This window comes from Haliotis rufescens, unplaced genomic scaffold, assembly GCF_023055435.1.
Source record: "Haliotis rufescens isolate VD_foot unplaced genomic scaffold, xgHalRufe1.0.p SCAF_16, whole genome shotgun sequence".
Lineage (NCBI taxonomy): Eukaryota > Metazoa > Mollusca > Gastropoda > Lepetellida > Haliotidae > Haliotis > Haliotis rufescens.
Window position 1 is genome coordinate 26,948,856 of NW_025963846.1, and position 18,766 is coordinate 26,967,621.

Genomic DNA, 18,766 nt, shown 5'->3' on the forward strand with positions numbered 1-18,766 from the left:
GGTCCTGGGGCGTCTCCTCGTGCACACCCAGAAGCCTGTCTTTAACGGGGGAGTCACTGCTGCCCTGACGTCCAGTCTGAGTCATCTCCTAGTGACGTGGAACAACTCACATGTCACGGACCCTGATGCTGCTCACCTCAAGTATGAAGCTGCAGTCGGTAAGAAGTGGCGGTCTTGTCTTCATTTTAATTAATCTCATAAATGCTTCGAATAGTCTTAAATATATTTATTACGTATCTGACCCCTGAGGGTCATGTTTGTGTATCTTATCTTTGTTTGTTACTTTGTTGTTTAACGTCACACTCATCACCAACCAAGTTATATGTTTGAACCAGAATTTACAGTGACTGATATTATGCCTTCGGGGTACGATGACTCGTAATCAACTAAGTCACAGAGCCTGACTACCCTATTCATTCGCCTCTTACTACCAGCTTAGGTATACTGGAAGTAAATTCTTACCTGGAAGTCCCACTTATACATTTGACCTACTCTTCTGTGTACAGGTACCTCGCCGTATGGGACTGAGATCCTGCCCTTCATTGCCCTGCAGTCAGGAGCAGGGTGCACAGTGACGTCTCCGCCCACGTGTACAGCAGTAGCTCTCCGGGACCTCCACTGGGACCTCCATCACAGCCACACCTACTATGTGTCAGTCAGGGTCACCAACACAGTAGGGCTGTCCACGGTGGCGGTAGCAGAACCTTACGTCCATGACGTCACGCTGCCCTCACCTGGTGTCGTCATGGATGTTTGCCCCGAAAGTGAAGAAGAATTATTTCAGATAACGGTCAGGAAACGTAATTTCTTTACAGATAGTATGTCAAAGCAGAATAAGTGCGTTAAACGATTGATCACCATCTCACTGTTAATGATGAACTCATTCATTGAGCATAAGAAATTTAATTTGCATTTGTGAGTCGGAATCACACAATCGACTCTGCTTGTAGCAGATTTCTTGTGGCCGTGGAAAGCATTTTGCTGCTTTTCTTTGGTGAGTTCTTCGCCTTTAGCAATATTCCTCTAATATCACGACAGGGAACACCATTGTATTCATATGGGGAATCGTACCCGGACCTTCGAAGTGACGAGGGAATGCTTTCACAATTAGGCTACCCAACCCCTCATTAATTTGCACCATGGCTGTGACTGTGTCCTCAAACATTGCAGGAACTGCAGGACTCCGACTACCAACTGTCTACACGAGTGCTGAAGGCGAGGTGGTATGGGTTTGATGACGACATGTTGAACGTGACCTACAGGGCTGGGATTGGCACAAGGCCCGGGGTAGTTGACGTGAGAGGCTATGAAGACACAGGGCACTTGCTACAGCATCAGTTCACGAATCTACTGCTGAACACGTCACAGGTGACATTTGCATTAGTACATGAATCGGAAGTGTTGTGGAGTGTTTTACTTACTCATCTGTTTAATAGTGAATTGTGTCTGTAAAAGCAGTATAGACAGATAACGGAACAACTTACATATATCAATCAAAATCCTGATCAATATTACAGTCACCTGTTCCTTCAATGAAATCCATGGTTGACCAGTACATTCAGTGGTTAAATAGAGCGATGTAACTGTCTGCTTTTTCTGCTGCATACAACACTCAGACATATTGTTACGTGTCGATTTCCGAATTGAAACAAGATGTTCACCCGGAAATCGGTAACAAAAACAATCTAGTGTGATAACAACAAACAACTAACAAGAGGTATCAACAAATTTAATACAAAAATTAACTAGTTTTACAAATCCTTACAAATTACTGCGCAGCAATTACAATGGCAGTACACAATAAAATGGTAGTACAATATTCAATGGCAATATATGATATGATGGCAGTGGTCAGTATCAAATACAAAAATACAGTGGTGATAGCAAAAGTCGGTGATAATACTATATATTCACCCATCGACGACAGTGGTCAAGCTTCCGAGATGGGCTAGGCAGAGATGATGAGCGATCATCAAATGAAAGCTGGTTCCGATGTGATCAAATGTGTGAGAACGTAAATACGCTTATATACCACCCACCCAGCCATTGGAAAGTTACACACAGTGCCGTCACACTAACACCGTCCGCGGTATACCGAACCGGAGGTTTACACACCACACCAGCATCTAGATATAGTAACTTCCTGACGACTGATCACTGTCCAAGCACAATGCAATGAGCGTCCAATGTACTGTACAGTGTACACATGTTTTATGATGCGTTGATGCATCCTATTGATAGTTCATTGATGCATTCATTGTATCAATAAACCATTAGTTAACGTTATACTTATGCTAATCATGATAATAGCAACAATGACATAATTTCCACATATGCATAACTACTACATTGTCTGAATGTCTTCTTGCAGAAATATTACACAACTGTTGTGGCCAAGACGGCTGGTGGCGAGGTGACCCAGTCTTCTGATGGGGTTTACATTATCATCAACAACGCAGACATCTCTAATATGACGATAAATGATGGTCGCGGATGTGATTCCATTCAAGGTATTGTCTAAGAGAAGTTCAAGATGAACGTTTAACTATCTTGTTACGGAGTGATTTGCAAACTGAAATGCGTACAGAATACAATTGTAAAGTCAGTCAATAACCACACAAGATAAACGAATAACAGAAAAAAAACATATATTGAGACACACAGTTTTAGGCTTAAAATCACAAATGACAACATAATGGATTAAATAAGTGGCAGCATCATTACGGAACAGGTCTTCATAACAAATATACACTCACGAAGTTCAGAATTTGTCACAGTCGAATATCTTGAACGAAGCACGTGCTCTGTCTCTTGATTCCGGAATAGTGTCGGAAGCTCGGAGAAAGTCGGTGTTTACCGCACTGGACAAGTAGATAAGAAGCTAGTCAGGTCAGAGAAGGCCTCGAATCGCCCTCACCTCCTTCTTATACAAGTACGGCCAGCCTTCTAGACACTGCCACCTCACCTCATTTCTCGAATGATATAGTCTGTCCCAGAATTCAATAATGCACACATGTGGATAACTCTGAAATATTCTGGCCGTCGCAGACTGCTGAAATCTGGCCACAAAACAGCTTGATATTTTACGATCGCTTCAGTTGCTGCCATGCTGCCATATTTGTCTTGTTGAGAAATGACCTGCTGCCTACTTTGTCATCACCTACTTTCTCTTTCGAAATATTGCAGGAACGCAGGATTGGAATCCTACACATCATAACATGGTGAGTCAATCAGTGACTGTGCAATAATTGATTGATAATGTTACATAATAATTTAATAATATATCCTCTTGTTTCATGTTTCAGTCTGCCGTGTCACGAGGGCCTGGTATATGTTAGTATATCCTCTTGTTTGATGTTTCAGTCTGCCGTGTATGGCTGTCACGAGGCCCAGGTATATGTTAGTATATCCTTTGGTTTCATGTTTCAGTCCACCGTGTATGGCTGTCACGAGGACCAGGTATATGTTAGTATATCCTCTGGTTTCATGTTTCAGTCCACCGTGTATGGCTGTCGAGAGGACCAGGTATATGATGGTATATCCTCTTGTTTCATGTTTCAGTCTGCCGTGTATGGTTGTCACGAGGACCAGGTATATGTTAGTATATCCTCTGGTTTCATGTTTCTGTCCACCGTGTATGGCTGTCACGAGGACCAGGTATATGTTAGTATATCCTCTGGTTTCATGTTTCAGTCTTGCGTGTATGGATGTCATGAGGGCCAGGTATATGCTGGTATATCCTCTTGTTTGATGTTTCAGTCCACCCTGTATGGCTGTCGAGAGGTCCAGGTATATGCTGGTATATCCTCTTGTTTCATGTTTCAGTCCACCGTGTATGGCTGTCGAGAGGACCAGGTATATGATGGTATATCCTCTTGTTTCATGTTTCAGTCTGCCGTGTATGGTTGTCACGAGGACCAGGAGTATCAGCTATCAACCTCCATGTTCGCCGCCCACTGGAACATCACACAACAACCTACCCATCAGTACCCGGATGTCAAGTGGAAGCTGGAAAGGAGGTTCACTTTATCAGGTAATGATAGAGACACCCTCACACTGTAGCCGTACTGACCCGTACATGGACTTTAATGAATTGCCAGTGAATTCGTAGCATTTGATTAGCTAACCAAACAATTAATTTCCGTAACGGACTTCTGTCTCTTGATTGGCTAAACAATGTCACTGATTCTTATCGCTTTATCAGGTACTGATAGATAACAATAAGCCTTCATGAAGTATCAAACATGTAATGTCGGGTGACAGTCGTCCTCACTATGGTTATATTTTACATAACATGAAGTTCTGTGCATGTGTTATATACTTCCGCCATGACACCACGTAGACGACAGTGTACGCCAATCTAAATTGTGGCGCATATTTAACGTACACGGACTCTCGCCAAAGATGTATAAACTATCTCTATTCCACCTATTGATATGTTATCTCAAATATAAAAAAAACGACTTTAGCCCCTGTAATGTTGGAGTCTGTCAATGATGTATACTAAGCCCATTATTGTTTAATATGTTCATAAATGAATTAGCTCTAGAAATTGAGTCTACATTTGAACCAGGCATCCAGTTTCCCCTAGAGTTTCTTCAGCTGTCTTTATTATTGTTTGCGGGGGATGTAACTTTAATTGCTGATACTTGATTTGGCCTACAGAAGCGCATGGATGTTCTTAGAGATAATTGCCATATATATTCATTAACGGTTAACTTTGATAAAACTAAAGTAGTGTAGTGGTTTTCAGTAAGGGATGATGTTTATCTTAACATGACAAATGGTATTATGGCGATGTTAGATACGAATGGGTTTCTTCTTATAACTATTTGGGTATATCATTCTGAGAAACTTCAAATTGGTCTACCAACGTATGCAATGCTGCACTTCAGGCCAAACAAATATACTATTTTGTATTTTAAAATCCCTCAGGAAAGTACAACCCTTTGATTATAAAGTATTTTACAAGATATTGAAAGTAGCACCAATATTGTTATATAGAGCTGACATTTGTGGTTTAAGTAACTATAAAGAAATTGAACAGATCCATATATTAGCGTGCAAACTCTTCTCAGACGTTAAGTCTTCGACACCCGGTCATGTCTTAAGAGGTGAGTGCGGTAGATATCCTCCGTACATATCAGTATGTAAGCGTTGTATTACTTATTGGTGTAAGGTTATATGGATGCTTAATAGTCGTTACCCAGGAAAGAGCTATAACCTGTAACAAAGCTGTAAATGGCAAGATTAATTGGGTATCCAAGGTGCAATACTCTATTTTAATTTGATTTCGACTATTTTAAGGAAAGCCAATCAGATTGTGTACAATCACCTAAATTAAATAAAATTTCTGTGTTAAACCATATCTTCTAAATATCAATATAGATAAATGTCGTACTGCGTTTTCCCGCTATCGTTGCAGTTCTCATACACTCCCTATTTAAGTGGGTAGATATCTCGGTGTCCCAAGAGACCAAAGATTTTGCAACCTCTGTATCATTGGTCTTATTGAAAACTAATACCATTTTCTATTAATTTGTAAAACATATAATAATCTAAGACAAATATATACCCAGCAAAATATTGCGTCAAATAAGTTTAACATATCGTTTTCATCATGCCATACTGAAACCGTGAAAAACTTTCATTATATGTATGCAATGAAAGTTAGAAGCTCTTTAATGTCCAATGTGGACCTGACTACTTAAATATACAATTGTTCGATGGCTTACATTGCGAAATGAATAAAGAATAAAGCAAAAGTAAGCATGCCAATCTATGACATGTTCTTTACCGGTAATTAACCTGAAATGCAAATCTAGTTCTTGCTGCTTGTTTGCTCGTTGTTAATTCATGCAGTTTGTGTTGGCATGTTGTCATGCTTATTATGTTGTCATGCTCGTTGTGTCATGCTCGTCAATGTCAAACCAAAACCCACGCCTAAAGTTTGATCTTTCATATCGAATGAATATCTACGTAATAGTCATATGCATACCTTGTCTTCTATGTTCAGATGACCTCTGGCACACAGAAAGGGACTATGAGTACACTGGACACCGCGACCACGTACTGTCCACGGGACTTGATCTGAAGTCGGGCTACACGTTCAGGGCGGCTGTGAAGCTGTGTGCTGTGAACATCTGCACTGACGCCGTGTACAGTGATGGAGTTACAGTGCTACACCAGCCACCTGTAAGCGGCAACATCAGCGTGAACTACACGAACACCGACATAGGCTCCAAGGTGATGAGGGCATATCTGATGGATGTCTCTACTAGTATTCGCCGACGCCATCAAGCATATCTAAACAGTTGCATGCATTGGTTTTATCATTTGTCAAAGGGCATACCCAGAAAAGTTTGTGTTTACAAGTAACTAAAAAGTATGTCATTTACAGGTAGGGGCGGAGGGCAGCTGAAATCTTGTACTTACATCATGGCTTTGGTCGATCCTTTAAAGGTCACGGTCACATCGAAGATACACTTCCAACTCATTCTATGTGACAACAATCTAATTATCATGTTAAAAAATGTGTCGGGTCCTATGAGCGAAATCCATGATATGATTTGTGTACAGAATGATATTCACGAACAGAGAGCTGACCAACTTTCAACTTTTCACCAGTTCTATCTTCATTAATGCTATAGCTTCTAAAATACTCAAAGATACTGTTTGGCACACTTGCTAACAATAAAAATTATACTTTACTGTGCTTATGAACCGCTTAGGCTTCCACGGTTTAGTGGCACGGGGATTATTTTACTGTGAGTCTCTATACTGGCGTGTCCCAGCATCAGCAGACTCCACACCTTCCTGCGTCAACTGTTCCAGCTTGAGGTGACCATGGCAAGGTTTGCTGACCCGGACATGCCAGTGAAGACTGAAGCGTATGGCGTTGTAGACAGATATGAATGGAGCTTAACAGACAGTGACCACGACAGCAGGCTTCTGACAACGTGGCAGCCAGTGTCAGACAGCACAACCAGCGGTGATGTGGTACGTTTGATGAGGAAAGTGATTGTTGTTGAAAGCGGCAGTCAGCAAAAGTCAAGCTTTATCAATGCGGCCTGTAAAAACCAGTGATTGATATCATAAGGAACGTCCCACCGATCTCATTTAACTGCTCATTACGACATGTTGTTTTCATATTGGCTTTGTTACAGGTCCAAGGTCAGTCATATTGGCCCTAGAGGGACAATATTGGCCCGATCCATTATAACTTTCACAGCTATTTTGCCCTTGATGCTCAGTCAAGGAAACTGTTTACTTCCGCCATTCACACACTTGGCACAACAAGTAATTATTGCCTGACGCCGCACAGCTGTATTCCTGCCCCGCGACGGCTGTCTGTAAACAAACCAGACAGTATTCCATTTTCATCGCTATTTTGTCTCTAATCCCAATGGAATCCGTTTCGTCGGATATTCGAGAGTGATTACTCTCTAACGTTGACGTCAGATATCTACTTTAATCCGTGGAACCACGAGGTAGCATTGTATCTAATATGGATGACAACTACGGATAAATCACAACACTGTTACTCCCAACACATCGGTTGTTCCAGATGACATTCCATGTACTGCTGCCCCAACGCATGGACTTCAGTAAGTGCCGTCGTCTTGCTGTTCGAGGCTACAACAAAGTGGGGCTCTCCACCACCGTATCCGCCGACGTGAGAGCCTGTGCTGAATACGACCCTGCGGTTGTAGTGCCTGCCATCGTCATCGATGTTGTTGGTAAGATTTAGTCTGATTTAAAGACACTACCAGGATTTCCAAGGGATATGTTTGGGATATTTCCAAAGGTCATGGCTATGAACATGCAGCGTGTGGATAATTTCGATTTACGTGGAGGCTCATCGTGATAGAACTGTTTTGTGCAATTTTGCACACATTTGTTTGTCCGCTGATCCTTTTGTGAAGCATGTCAAACGAAAATATTCTACAATTTCCTCAATATCAATGTTGATTTTGTTGATGGTTCTGTACTGTTGGACGGTACTGATACGAGTGTCCACCAAGCCAAGTGCCATATCAAAACGCCACAGACTCAAGTTTTCAGGGAGAGGCTTTCTAAACGACCACTGCGTCGAGTCTATGTGCAGTATGTTGAGAAGAGCAGTAAACCCTTCGCATAGATGAAGTCGGCTGTCCTGAAAAGTGAAACTGAGAGGCTTTCTGTTTGCTGCTCAGGACCAGTCACGTCCCATTCGAAAGTGCATCACAATGAAAATATGAAATGCAGATAATACAGTGAATTAAATGAGACTGTCCAACACATTGTCTGTGGATGCCCAGCTTTGGCACAAACACAGTTTCTAAAGCAACATGATGGAGTGGCTCGATCCTTTTATTATCGTCTTCGGCATTCATATGTTTTTGACACAAAGGGCCATGTATATGGACCCAGAATATGTAGATAGCGCCATGAAAAATGGTAGATATAAAAGTCTTTGGAAAAGGCCTGTATACAGTCTCACATCCATCCAGGCCAACATACCTTAATGTTGTCATTTTTTTATAAATCGAATGAAATCATTTATATCATTGAATGTTCTGTCCCTTTCGACACTAATGTGACAAGATTCAGGACAAACATGGCAAATATGCGGACCTCGTTTCGAAATGTCATGCTTGCATTCCAAATATCAAGTTGTCCGATTCCATTGTTCTCGGTGCCTCCCAATCTGTTGACTGACATTAGGAGAGTACCCAGGTTTGCTGCCAAGAATACAGCCCTTCTGACAATCTGGGTAATGCAGAAGGCTGCAGTGTTGGGGAGTCTCAGAAGAGTTCTGGGTGGGTTCAGCTAGGCAGCACGGCCTGGGAGAAGTCCCATTCGCTGTCTGGGCTGCGTATAGAGGGGGCAAGGACCTCAGCCAGTTGGGCGCAAAAGTGTTTTACACATTTCCTGTGTTACATATCACAGATATGTCATATGTAATTATTAACTTCTTCATCTGAACCATATTGTGCTATTTCCCAAATATCCCCCCACTCAACGAGTGTCATGTAAGTTACCATCCTGCTGCCAGGCGCCAGACAAGTTGCTGATGTCGGGGACCCCATCACCCTGGAAAAGAATGACAGGTGGAAGCTCGCTGATGCTGACTACACCCCTTTCAGGAACATCCTGTCTGCTGTGTGGCCGACACTCCGTCACAGGAACTACACGTGGGCAGTGGTGTCAGGTGACCAGGTGGACCCCTCCTCACACTACAAGAAAGAGAATCTGATGACCTTCACTGACCCCTGTAGCATGCCGGATGTCATCAAGTGCGGGCACACAGGTAGTGGCTTGACGAGAATTACCATGTTCATTCATCAAGGCCACCACAACCCTCAAAACGAACGCTGTATACATAACATTTCCGAGAAAGTGAAATGCATACTACTTTGCACACCACTACTTTTACAAAAGTCGATATATTTAAAGATGAAGACAGGGTGCTTAATGAATCAGAAATGCCCAAAACAACATATGCCGCTCCATATGCAGAAGAATTTGCATCGGATAAGAGATGAAGAGTATTATTTGTCTCGAAAATAGAACTATTACAAAAAATAGACACTTACATTTTTATGCCAATTTTGTGAGTGGTGGGTGCTACGGGTAGGACAAAGCATGCTTGCCCTTTTTTCGAACACCTGGTGTTATCACTATTTTTTTCAGTTTTCATTCAATTAATTTTCATCCCATTTCTGCATTTTACGCCAAATGGAATATTACATTATTAGTGACTGGTGTTTCAGACAAGGAATTCATAAATGTGGCCTTTGCCGAGACAGAACGGCGGCTAGTCCACGGGAGGATGTATTATGTGTGTGTTCATGCTGATGCCAGAACCGTGGAGAACGAGAAGTGGACAGAAGACTTACCAGAGGTCAACTCCTGTAGTGACGGGGTCACGGTGGACGTGACACCACCGAGCGGAGGAAGGGTTTTTCTGGGCGGACTCACCAGTCCCACCTTCCAGGTGCAATAGTCAGCTCAGTCTCGTCACTGGTTTACTCCTGATAACATCCTGATCCGCTGTGCTCAACAAAAGAATTTAATGTCTCTTTGATACATTTAATATCTACTCATTTACTGAAATTGACTTCCACACATTATGTACCTTGGCATCAGTTGAGATTGGCACAAGGCTCATGTAGTTTATGTAAAGCGAGGCAATATATGTATGTGTGAAATGATGTTCTTGAGGTATGAAACCTTCTCACTCGTGGTACATATGTCATTTCCCTAGAGTGCTGTTAAGCGTTTGTTCAATGGTAGTTTTCCGAAGACACCTTACCATTTCTGGTGTCCCCTACCGTTATGTTGCTTTAGTATTGCTTTTTGTGGCATTACCATTCTCACCCATAGGACCATTGCTGTTTTTTGTTGAGTGAGATTGTGAACTACAGGTATGTTTGTTTAGACTAGCACAAGCGAGATGGTGGTCTACTGGGACGGCTTCACTGATGTAGAAGAGGAAGGGCCTTCTCCACACCCCAGTGGGATAGCATATTATGAAGTTGCTCTGGGTAAGTCTCTATAAAATGTTCACCCTGCAGTGATTCCGGTTAAGAATATGCGCCAAGAAGCCTTTGCTGGTCGTGAGGGGCGAGCTAGGGGCGATCGAGTGGTCAGGTTAGGTGACTTTGGTGCCTGCGTGTCATTGTGCGGCCGTCATACAGCTGATTTATTGCAGAGTGGACCAACAAACAAACATAATATCTTGTCCTCTTATTGTGACTTTGACAGTGGTTTTGGCGAAGCAAGAATCTTGAAGTGTGGATATTATGTCAGTTGTCAACAGGGGAAACCCCTTCTAGTTTACTTAAATAAATCTTATGAAGGTCATCTAGAACATACAAGATTACACATTACTGGTATCTACAGGCTACACACAACATCGACAGAACAGATTACTGAACGTAAAAACGGTACGGCAGGCGGCAGATTGCTTTTAACCTTTGTATGGGACAATAACTTAATCAAGCTTATGAAAGGAATCATTACTTTCGTGTAAAAACGTATACCAGCTTCAAGTATTGACTTTCACACCAATATGTTATGCAATAAGAGACATTGTACATTCTGCCAGATCTGATTGCTGAAGTGATTTATGTCAGTCATAGATAATTATCAATATTTACAGTCTTATATTTTACCACAATTCGTTATCACAGAACCGAGTCGCTTCACAGCACCAGGCTCTAGCCACGTGTACGCTTGATGGCTTCACAGTACCAGGCTCTAGCCACGGGTAAGCTTGATGGCTTCACAGCACCAGGCTCTAGCCACGTGTAAGCTTGATGGCTTCACAACACCAGGCTCTAGCCACGTGTATGCTTGATGGCTTCGCAGCACCAGGCTCTAGCCACATGTAGGCTTGATGGCTTCACAGCACCAGGCTCTAGCCACGTGTAAGCTTGATGGCTTCACAGCACCAGGCTCTAGCCACGTGTACGCTTGATGGCTTCACAACACCAGGCTCTATCACGTGTCAGACTTGATGGCTTCCTGTACCAGGGTGACCGGTTAACTGTGAAGTAACTCCGACTCCTCTTTCGTAGGTTCTGATCCAGGAGGGGAGGACGTGGTTGCAAGACGGAGAGAGGGTTTGGTGAACCACGCCATCCTGCACGGCCTCCGGCTACACGACGGGCACACCATCTACGCGTCGGTGACAGGTACAAGTCAATGACGACACAATCCTTACACAATTTGTGTTCCTATTATCTGGTATTGCATAGACGGGTGGTGTTGTGACACAATATACATGTATCTGACATTATATGGTGACAGAATAAACATATATCTGACATTGCATGTATGACATTGTACAGATGGATGGAAACAGAATATACATATATCTGACACTGTATGTATGACATTGTACAGATGGATGGAAACAGAATATACATATATCTGACATTGTATGTATGACATCGTTCAGATGGATGGTGACAGAATATGCATTTATCTGACATTGTATATATGACATAGTACAGATGGATGGTGACAGAATATACATGTATCTGACATTGTATATATGACATTGTATAGATGGATGGTGACAGAATATATATATATATCTAACTTTGTAAATTTGACACTGTACAGATGGTTGGTGACAGAATATACATGTATCTGACATTGTACAGGTGGATGGTGACAGAATATACATGTATATGACATTGTATATTTGACATTGTACAGATGGATGGTGACAGAATATACATGCATCTGACATTGTATATTTGACATTGTACAGATGGATGGTGGGAGAATATACATATATCTGACATTGTCTAGATGGATGGTGACACAGTTTACACCTATTGGACATTGTGTAACACAGTGTATATGTCAATATATATCACTCGTACAGTGCGTTGGACATCTGACGTAGATCACTGGTTAATGACATTGCAGTAATAAAGGATCAATGAACGAATAAATAAAATAGATAAAAGCATATCTCGACTGATCCTTCAATTTACGCATTTTTGATATTTGATAATATTTTGATAAATAGGTTCCTTGTTACAAAAAAAATTGTTTTGTGGATCACCGTCAGCGTCTTCTGTTGCAGCCACGGACTTTGTGAACAAGAGCAGGACAGTCATATCGTCGGGGGTGTTGATTGACTCCACGCCGCCAATGACGTCAGGGGGATCAATACATTTCTCTGGGAAATACATAACGAAGTCTGTGATAGATGTGTGGTAAGTGATACAGTTAGTGTCTACCAATAATACAGTAAGAACTTGACATAAAGTGAATCTGATTGTTGGTTTCCTTTGCTGGTGAGATTGTCTTCAGTTTGAAAGTATTGATCGTCTGTGGCGTGCTTGTTCAAGCTGGGACGGTGCTCTGTCTGACCCGGAGAGTGGCGTCGTAAGCTATGACGTGGGGGTGGGATCGAGACCTGCCTATGACGACGTGGTCAAGTACACATCTACAACGGACCAGTGTATGGTTATCGACGGCGAGGCACCCCTAGCAGACGGGCATGTCTACTTTGTCTCAGTGAAGGTAATGTATTTATCAATTTATATATTCTGTATTTCTAGCTTCAAGCCATATGAAAGCCTAACTCTCAACAAATGTGTCTTGCCCCCTACGAGGCAATATTTTACGGACGCTTCTCTTTCTATCTAAGTCAATAAGAGTTATCTTTTCTTACCTTTTTTTCAAACTTCCGGAAAAAGCACGTGTTTCAAATCAGTGGTTTCTACGCCTACTCAAAGGTCTTATCACCATTACTCAAGTGCTGATATGTACAGGTTTTTTACCCCTTTTGTACTACGGGTTTATGATGATTAAAGAAACAATACAAGCATCTTTTCGAAGTCGTTATAGTAAAAAACCTTCATCGCCACTCTCGTATATGAGGCACAGCGCTCCGATGACCACGAGACGTACGATCCATTGATACATTATTCTTCCAAGAATTGAGCGTGAGTATTACACTATGGAATCACGTAAAGGATCTAGACGTTTAACGGAGCTAGGTTACGAACTATACCAAGAAAACGTGCAAAATTATGTCAACAAACTTTCCAAACTAGCAAGGCAAACAGAGAGTGCCTGTTCACACTCGACACATGATGATTTGGGACAATTAACCAGTGTGCGTGCAAATATTGACTGCCAATACGGGAAGTATGAGGAAACATATTTGGAATTCTTTGCATATTTACAACGAACTGGCACTGAAGAAAGTTCACAAGTACAGGCTGCACATCAAAACATTGCCGATTCACTCTTGAATAAGGTGCAGATGGCACTGAAGGACATTAATGCTAGAATTACTAGTTTGACAAACACTGACAGGATAGAATCAGCTTCTGTGCGAAGCAAAAGCCTTCATTCAAATGGAAGTTCTATTCTCATGAGACAAAAAGCAAAGGCTGAAGCGGCCAGGATTCGACTGAAATTCGCTGAACAGGAAGCAAAGATGGAGAAACAGCGAGCTGAACTGGAAGTGAACCTGAAACTTCTTACTTCACAGCGTGAAGTACATGAAGCTGAGGCAGAATTACAAGCTATGCAGGGAGTTTTGGAGGTTGACAAGAAATCAAGGCGAGACGACCGTTCTTCCCAGACATCGGTGAAGCTCGAAGAAATTCAGAAATTTGTGGAAAATCAACAAACCTTTTATGAGTTTGAAACGAGGATACTTGACCAGGTTGAAACTGTGTCCAAGAACCAAGACATACCCGTAAGTACGAGTACACCTCACAAAGCCGGGCAGAGTAATCGCAACACAGTTCATGACCTCAAGTCCTTCCATAACCATGGTGACGACTCCCATACTCAACCAAGGCAAGTACATGCACCAGAGGCCTCGACAATTCAACGTGGTACTGTTCCACCAAATAGTATGCTCAACCCTGCAGCTGAACCTTATGTCCCAGACATGACAGCTCCCCCTGCATTGGGACATGTGACAAACCAACTGGGTTTGTGTTCAGAACTCTCCAAATATTTGATGAGGAAAGACCTCCTCCTCTCTCGGCTGAGTAAATTCAACGATAAGCCAGAGTATTTTGCTGTGTGGCAGAATAGCTTTACACAAATTATGTACGAACTAAATGTGTCTCCGCAGGAGGAAATCGACTTGCTGGTCAGGTGGCTTGGCCCGGAGTCCAGCAGACAAGCCGCTAGTATTCGTGCTGCTAATGCTCATAATTCACTTCGTGGCCTTCAGAAGATCTGGGAATGACTGGGGGACAGATATGCCAGTCCTGAGCTTGTGGAGTCTGCACTCAAGAAAAAATTGTCTCATTTCCCTAAACTTTCCAACAAAGAACATGATAAACTGTATGACCTGGCAGACATTGTGTCCGAAATTGAGTCTGTGAAGGACAATCAGAGGTACTCAGCCCTTCTGGCATACTATGACTCTTCAGCGGGCGTGACTCCGATTGTGAACAGGCTTCCCTACCCTCTTCAAGAGAACTGGACAAATGAAGCAGTCAACTGCAAGGAACGGTATCATGTTGCTTATCCTCCCTTTTCTGTGTTCTCAGAATTCATAAGCAGACAGGCTAGAATCCGAAATGATCCAAGCTTTCTTTATGACTCACAGTCAGCGCCAAATTCCACAAAGAAATTTCATCCCTTGAATATCAACCCAAACTTCAAACTGTTGTCAAAGAAAACTGACATCGGGGAGAAAGACAATGTTACAGAACGAGTTAGACTCTGTACCTACCACGATAAATCGGAGGGACATACTCTTAATTATTGTAAGGGGTTCCAACGTCTGTCTCTGAGTGAGAGAAAGGACTTTCTTGGTAAGCATAGAATATGCTTCAAGTGTTGTGAATCTACTCAGCACACTGTGCGTGAATGCAAGTGTAGCATTCAGTGTTTCTTTTGTGGGAGTGTTCAGCAAGCTACCGCCATGCATAGTAACAATGAGGGAGAAACCTCCGCTAAAGTTGCAGACAGCAGGACTTCGCTGAGGAAGCATGAAGGGGAGAGAAACGTTACTGCTCTGTCGGCGTCACATCATGAAGAGAAGCCAATAACGATGTCAGCTTGCACACAGATATGTGATAATTTGGTTGGCGGCAAGTCATGTGCCAAGACTCTGCTAGTCAAGGTATTTCCAAAAGGATGTCCAGAACAGTACTTATTCTCATACGCTGTTATCGATGATCAGAGCAACCGGTCACTTGCAAAAAGTGAGTTCTTTGATAATTTTCATGAAGATGGAGATGAAGTTGAATACACACTCTCATCTTGTGCTGGTTGTGTGACAATGTCTGGCCGACGAGCATCAGGATATGTCATTCAAGCCTTAGACGGGTCCTCATCATTACATTTACCCACCTTGAAAGAGTGTAATGAGATTCCAAATGTGCGAGAGGAGATCCCTACTCCAGAAACAGCTATTCATCATCCTCACTTAAGGGACATTGCTGAGTACATCCCACCTATTGATTCAGGTGCAGACATTCTGTTGCTCATAGGACGTGACCTGCTAGCAGCTCATCATGTACTTGATCAGCACATTGGACTGCCTGATGCACCGTATGCCCAGAAGTTGCACCTTGGCTGGGCAATAATTGGGGAAGTCTGTCTCGGGCAGGTACACAAACCGGATGTGGTAATAGTTAACAAGACTCACATGCTCAGGGATGGTCGAACAACAATCATGGAGCCCTGTCCTAATAATTTTGAAGTCAACGAGAGAAATGACTTTGGGGAGAGTGTCTTTCAGAAAACAAGACTTGACGAAACGCAGACTTTGTCTATTGAAGACAAGCAATTCCTGAGGATTATGGATGCCGAATTCTCAAAGGATAGTGATGGCTGTTGGACTGCTCCACTACCATTTCGACAAGATCGTGCCAGGCTGCCATGCAACAAATTCCATGCCATTCATCGAGCAAAACTATTGAACTCCAGCATGCGCAAAGATCCAACAAAGCGAGAACATAGGACAACATTCATGGCAAAAGTCATAGACAAGGGACATGCAGAAATAGCCCCTCCATTGGAAAAGGATCAAGAGTGTTGGTACTTGCCCTTGTTTGGTGTTTACAATGCCAAGAAACCAGGACAAATCAGGGGTGTATTTGATTCATCTGCGAAGTACAATGGCGTCTCTCTGAACAGTGTCCAAATGACTGGTCCTGACGTCACAAACAATCTGTTGGGAATCCTTCTCAGGTTCCGAACAGAATCCTTTGCAGTGACGGCAGATGTGGAGCAAATGTTTTACTGCTTCAAGGTGAAGCCATCTCATCGTGACTACCTCAGATTCTTCTGGTACAGAAATAATGATCCAAGCCAAGACTTGATTGAGTACAGAATGACTGCTCATGTGTTTGGGAATTCACCCTCTCCTGCAGTCGCTACCTATGGTCTCAGACGATCAGTGGAAAATGCTGACGTTGATGTGAAACGGTTCGTGGAGAATGACTTTTATGTTGATGACGGACTGCTGTCCGTCCCCACAGAGGAAAAAGCCATCGATCTGATTCAGAGAACCCAGAGTGTGCTCCAACATGGGGGTAACATAAGACTACACAAGATAGCCTCCAACAGTCGAACTGTGCTAGCTGCGTTTGATGCGGAGGACCTCGCAAAGGACATCAAGGACTTGGACTTCAACACGAACACTCCTCCGCCTCAAAGAAGCCTTGGCCTATCCTGGGATATTAACAAAGACACTTTCACCTTTCAAGTCTGTGCCGAGAGGAAGCCCTTCACCAGGCGCGGGGTATTGTCTACCATAAACAGCCTCTACGACCCTGTGGGCTTTGCAGCACCAGTTGTCATCAAAGGAAAACTGTTGCTTAGGGAACTAATGTCAACAACCTCTGGTTGGGATGACCCCCTTCCCTCTTCTTACTTATCTCAGTGGCAGAACTGGTGTGACTCCCTCAAGAATCTTGAAAATGTTGTCATCCCAAGACCTTATTCAAAAATCTCAATGTCTGCTTCCCTTACCACAGAGATTCATATATTCTCTGATGCTTCGAAGGAAGCAATAGGTGCTGTTGCTTACCTCAAGATGTACGACGTCAATGGCACCAGTACACTGAGTTTCTTGCTGGGCAAGTCCAAAGTAGCCCCACGTCATGGACATACCATACATCGGTTAGAGTTGTGTGCTGCTGTTCTATCTGCATAGATGGCAGATGTCCTACTCCAGCAGCTTGACATTCATTCATTTTTTCACAGACAGCCGCGTCGTATTGGGTTATATATGCAATGAGAAACGAAGATTCCATGTGTATGTCGCAAACAGGATTGACAGAATTCGCCAATCTTCACAACCAAAACAGTGGAACTATGTGCCATCAAACATAAATCCAGCTGATCAAGCAACGAGGTCTGTGACATCATTGTGCTACAGTGATAGCCTTTGGTTAAGAGGACCTGATGTCCTGAGCCAAAGTGATACATCCGATATGTGTGACTCACAACTTTTCTCGCTTGTCGACCCAGACAATGATAAAGAGGTTAGAGCCGAACTCAAGTCGACTAAAACCTCAGTCTCTACAGCTGTGCCGCAACAACTGGGCACTGATCGCTTTACGAGATTTTCTAGTTGACTTTTAAAGACAATCTCACATCTGAAACACATTGCAAGATCCTTCACCAAAACTAACAGTTCATGTGTTGGTTGGCACCAGTGTAAAGACTTAAGAAATGTAGAAGGATTTAAGGATGCAGAGGTCTTCATTGTCAAAGCAGTCCAAAGGGAAGCTTACTCTGAGGAGATCATGTGTCTGCAAAACCAGAAGCCACTTCCAAGGAAAAGCTCATTCTTGTCCCTCTCACCTGCTTTAGATGAACAAGGCCTTCTTAGGGTAGGAGGAAGACTGAAGAACAGCAAACTGACAGCTTGTGAGATTAATCCCATTATCATTCCCAAGGGAAACGATGTTGCAAAGCTTCTTGTACACCACTACCATGACAGGGTAAGACATCAAGGAAGACATCTGACGGAAGGTGCTCTGAAATCGGCAGGTTACTGGATTATTGGGGCAAAAAGACTGGTGTCATATCTAATCAGCAAGTGTGTCACGTGCAATCGGCTCAGATGAAAACCTGAAACTCAGATGATGTCAGATTTGCCTCCAGACCGCTTGGTGCCATGCCCACCATTCACTTATGTTGGTGTTGACGCTTTCGGACCATGGGAAATTGTGACTCGTCGTACAAGAGGTGGTAGTGCAAACAGCAAAAGATGGGCGATATTGTTTACCTGCCTAATGATACGTGCAGTACACATTGAACTCGTTGA

The 18,766-nt window shown here is 42.9% G+C and overlaps 1 protein-coding gene across 1 annotated transcript in view; it reads left to right on the forward strand.

Moving 5' to 3' along the window:
• Positions 1–18,766, forward strand: part of LOC124126161 — a 56,936-nt gene that overhangs the window by 36,641 nt on the left and 1,529 nt on the right. The window contains exons 20-34 of the mRNA XM_048396634.1: positions 2–158; positions 507–790; positions 1,171–1,368; positions 2,372–2,510; positions 3,187–3,221; positions 3,892–4,033; positions 6,017–6,246; positions 6,835–6,999; positions 7,568–7,739; positions 9,038–9,292; positions 9,756–9,979; positions 10,424–10,529; positions 11,565–11,681; positions 12,587–12,719; positions 12,855–13,029. Coding sequence (XP_048252591.1) covers positions 2–158; positions 507–790; positions 1,171–1,368; positions 2,372–2,510; positions 3,187–3,221; positions 3,892–4,033; positions 6,017–6,246; positions 6,835–6,999; positions 7,568–7,739; positions 9,038–9,292; positions 9,756–9,979; positions 10,424–10,529; positions 11,565–11,681; positions 12,587–12,719; positions 12,855–13,029 — 2,532 coding nt within the window. The remainder of the gene's footprint in view (position 1; positions 159–506; positions 791–1,170; positions 1,369–2,371; positions 2,511–3,186; positions 3,222–3,891; positions 4,034–6,016; positions 6,247–6,834; positions 7,000–7,567; positions 7,740–9,037; positions 9,293–9,755; positions 9,980–10,423; positions 10,530–11,564; positions 11,682–12,586; positions 12,720–12,854; positions 13,030–18,766) is intronic.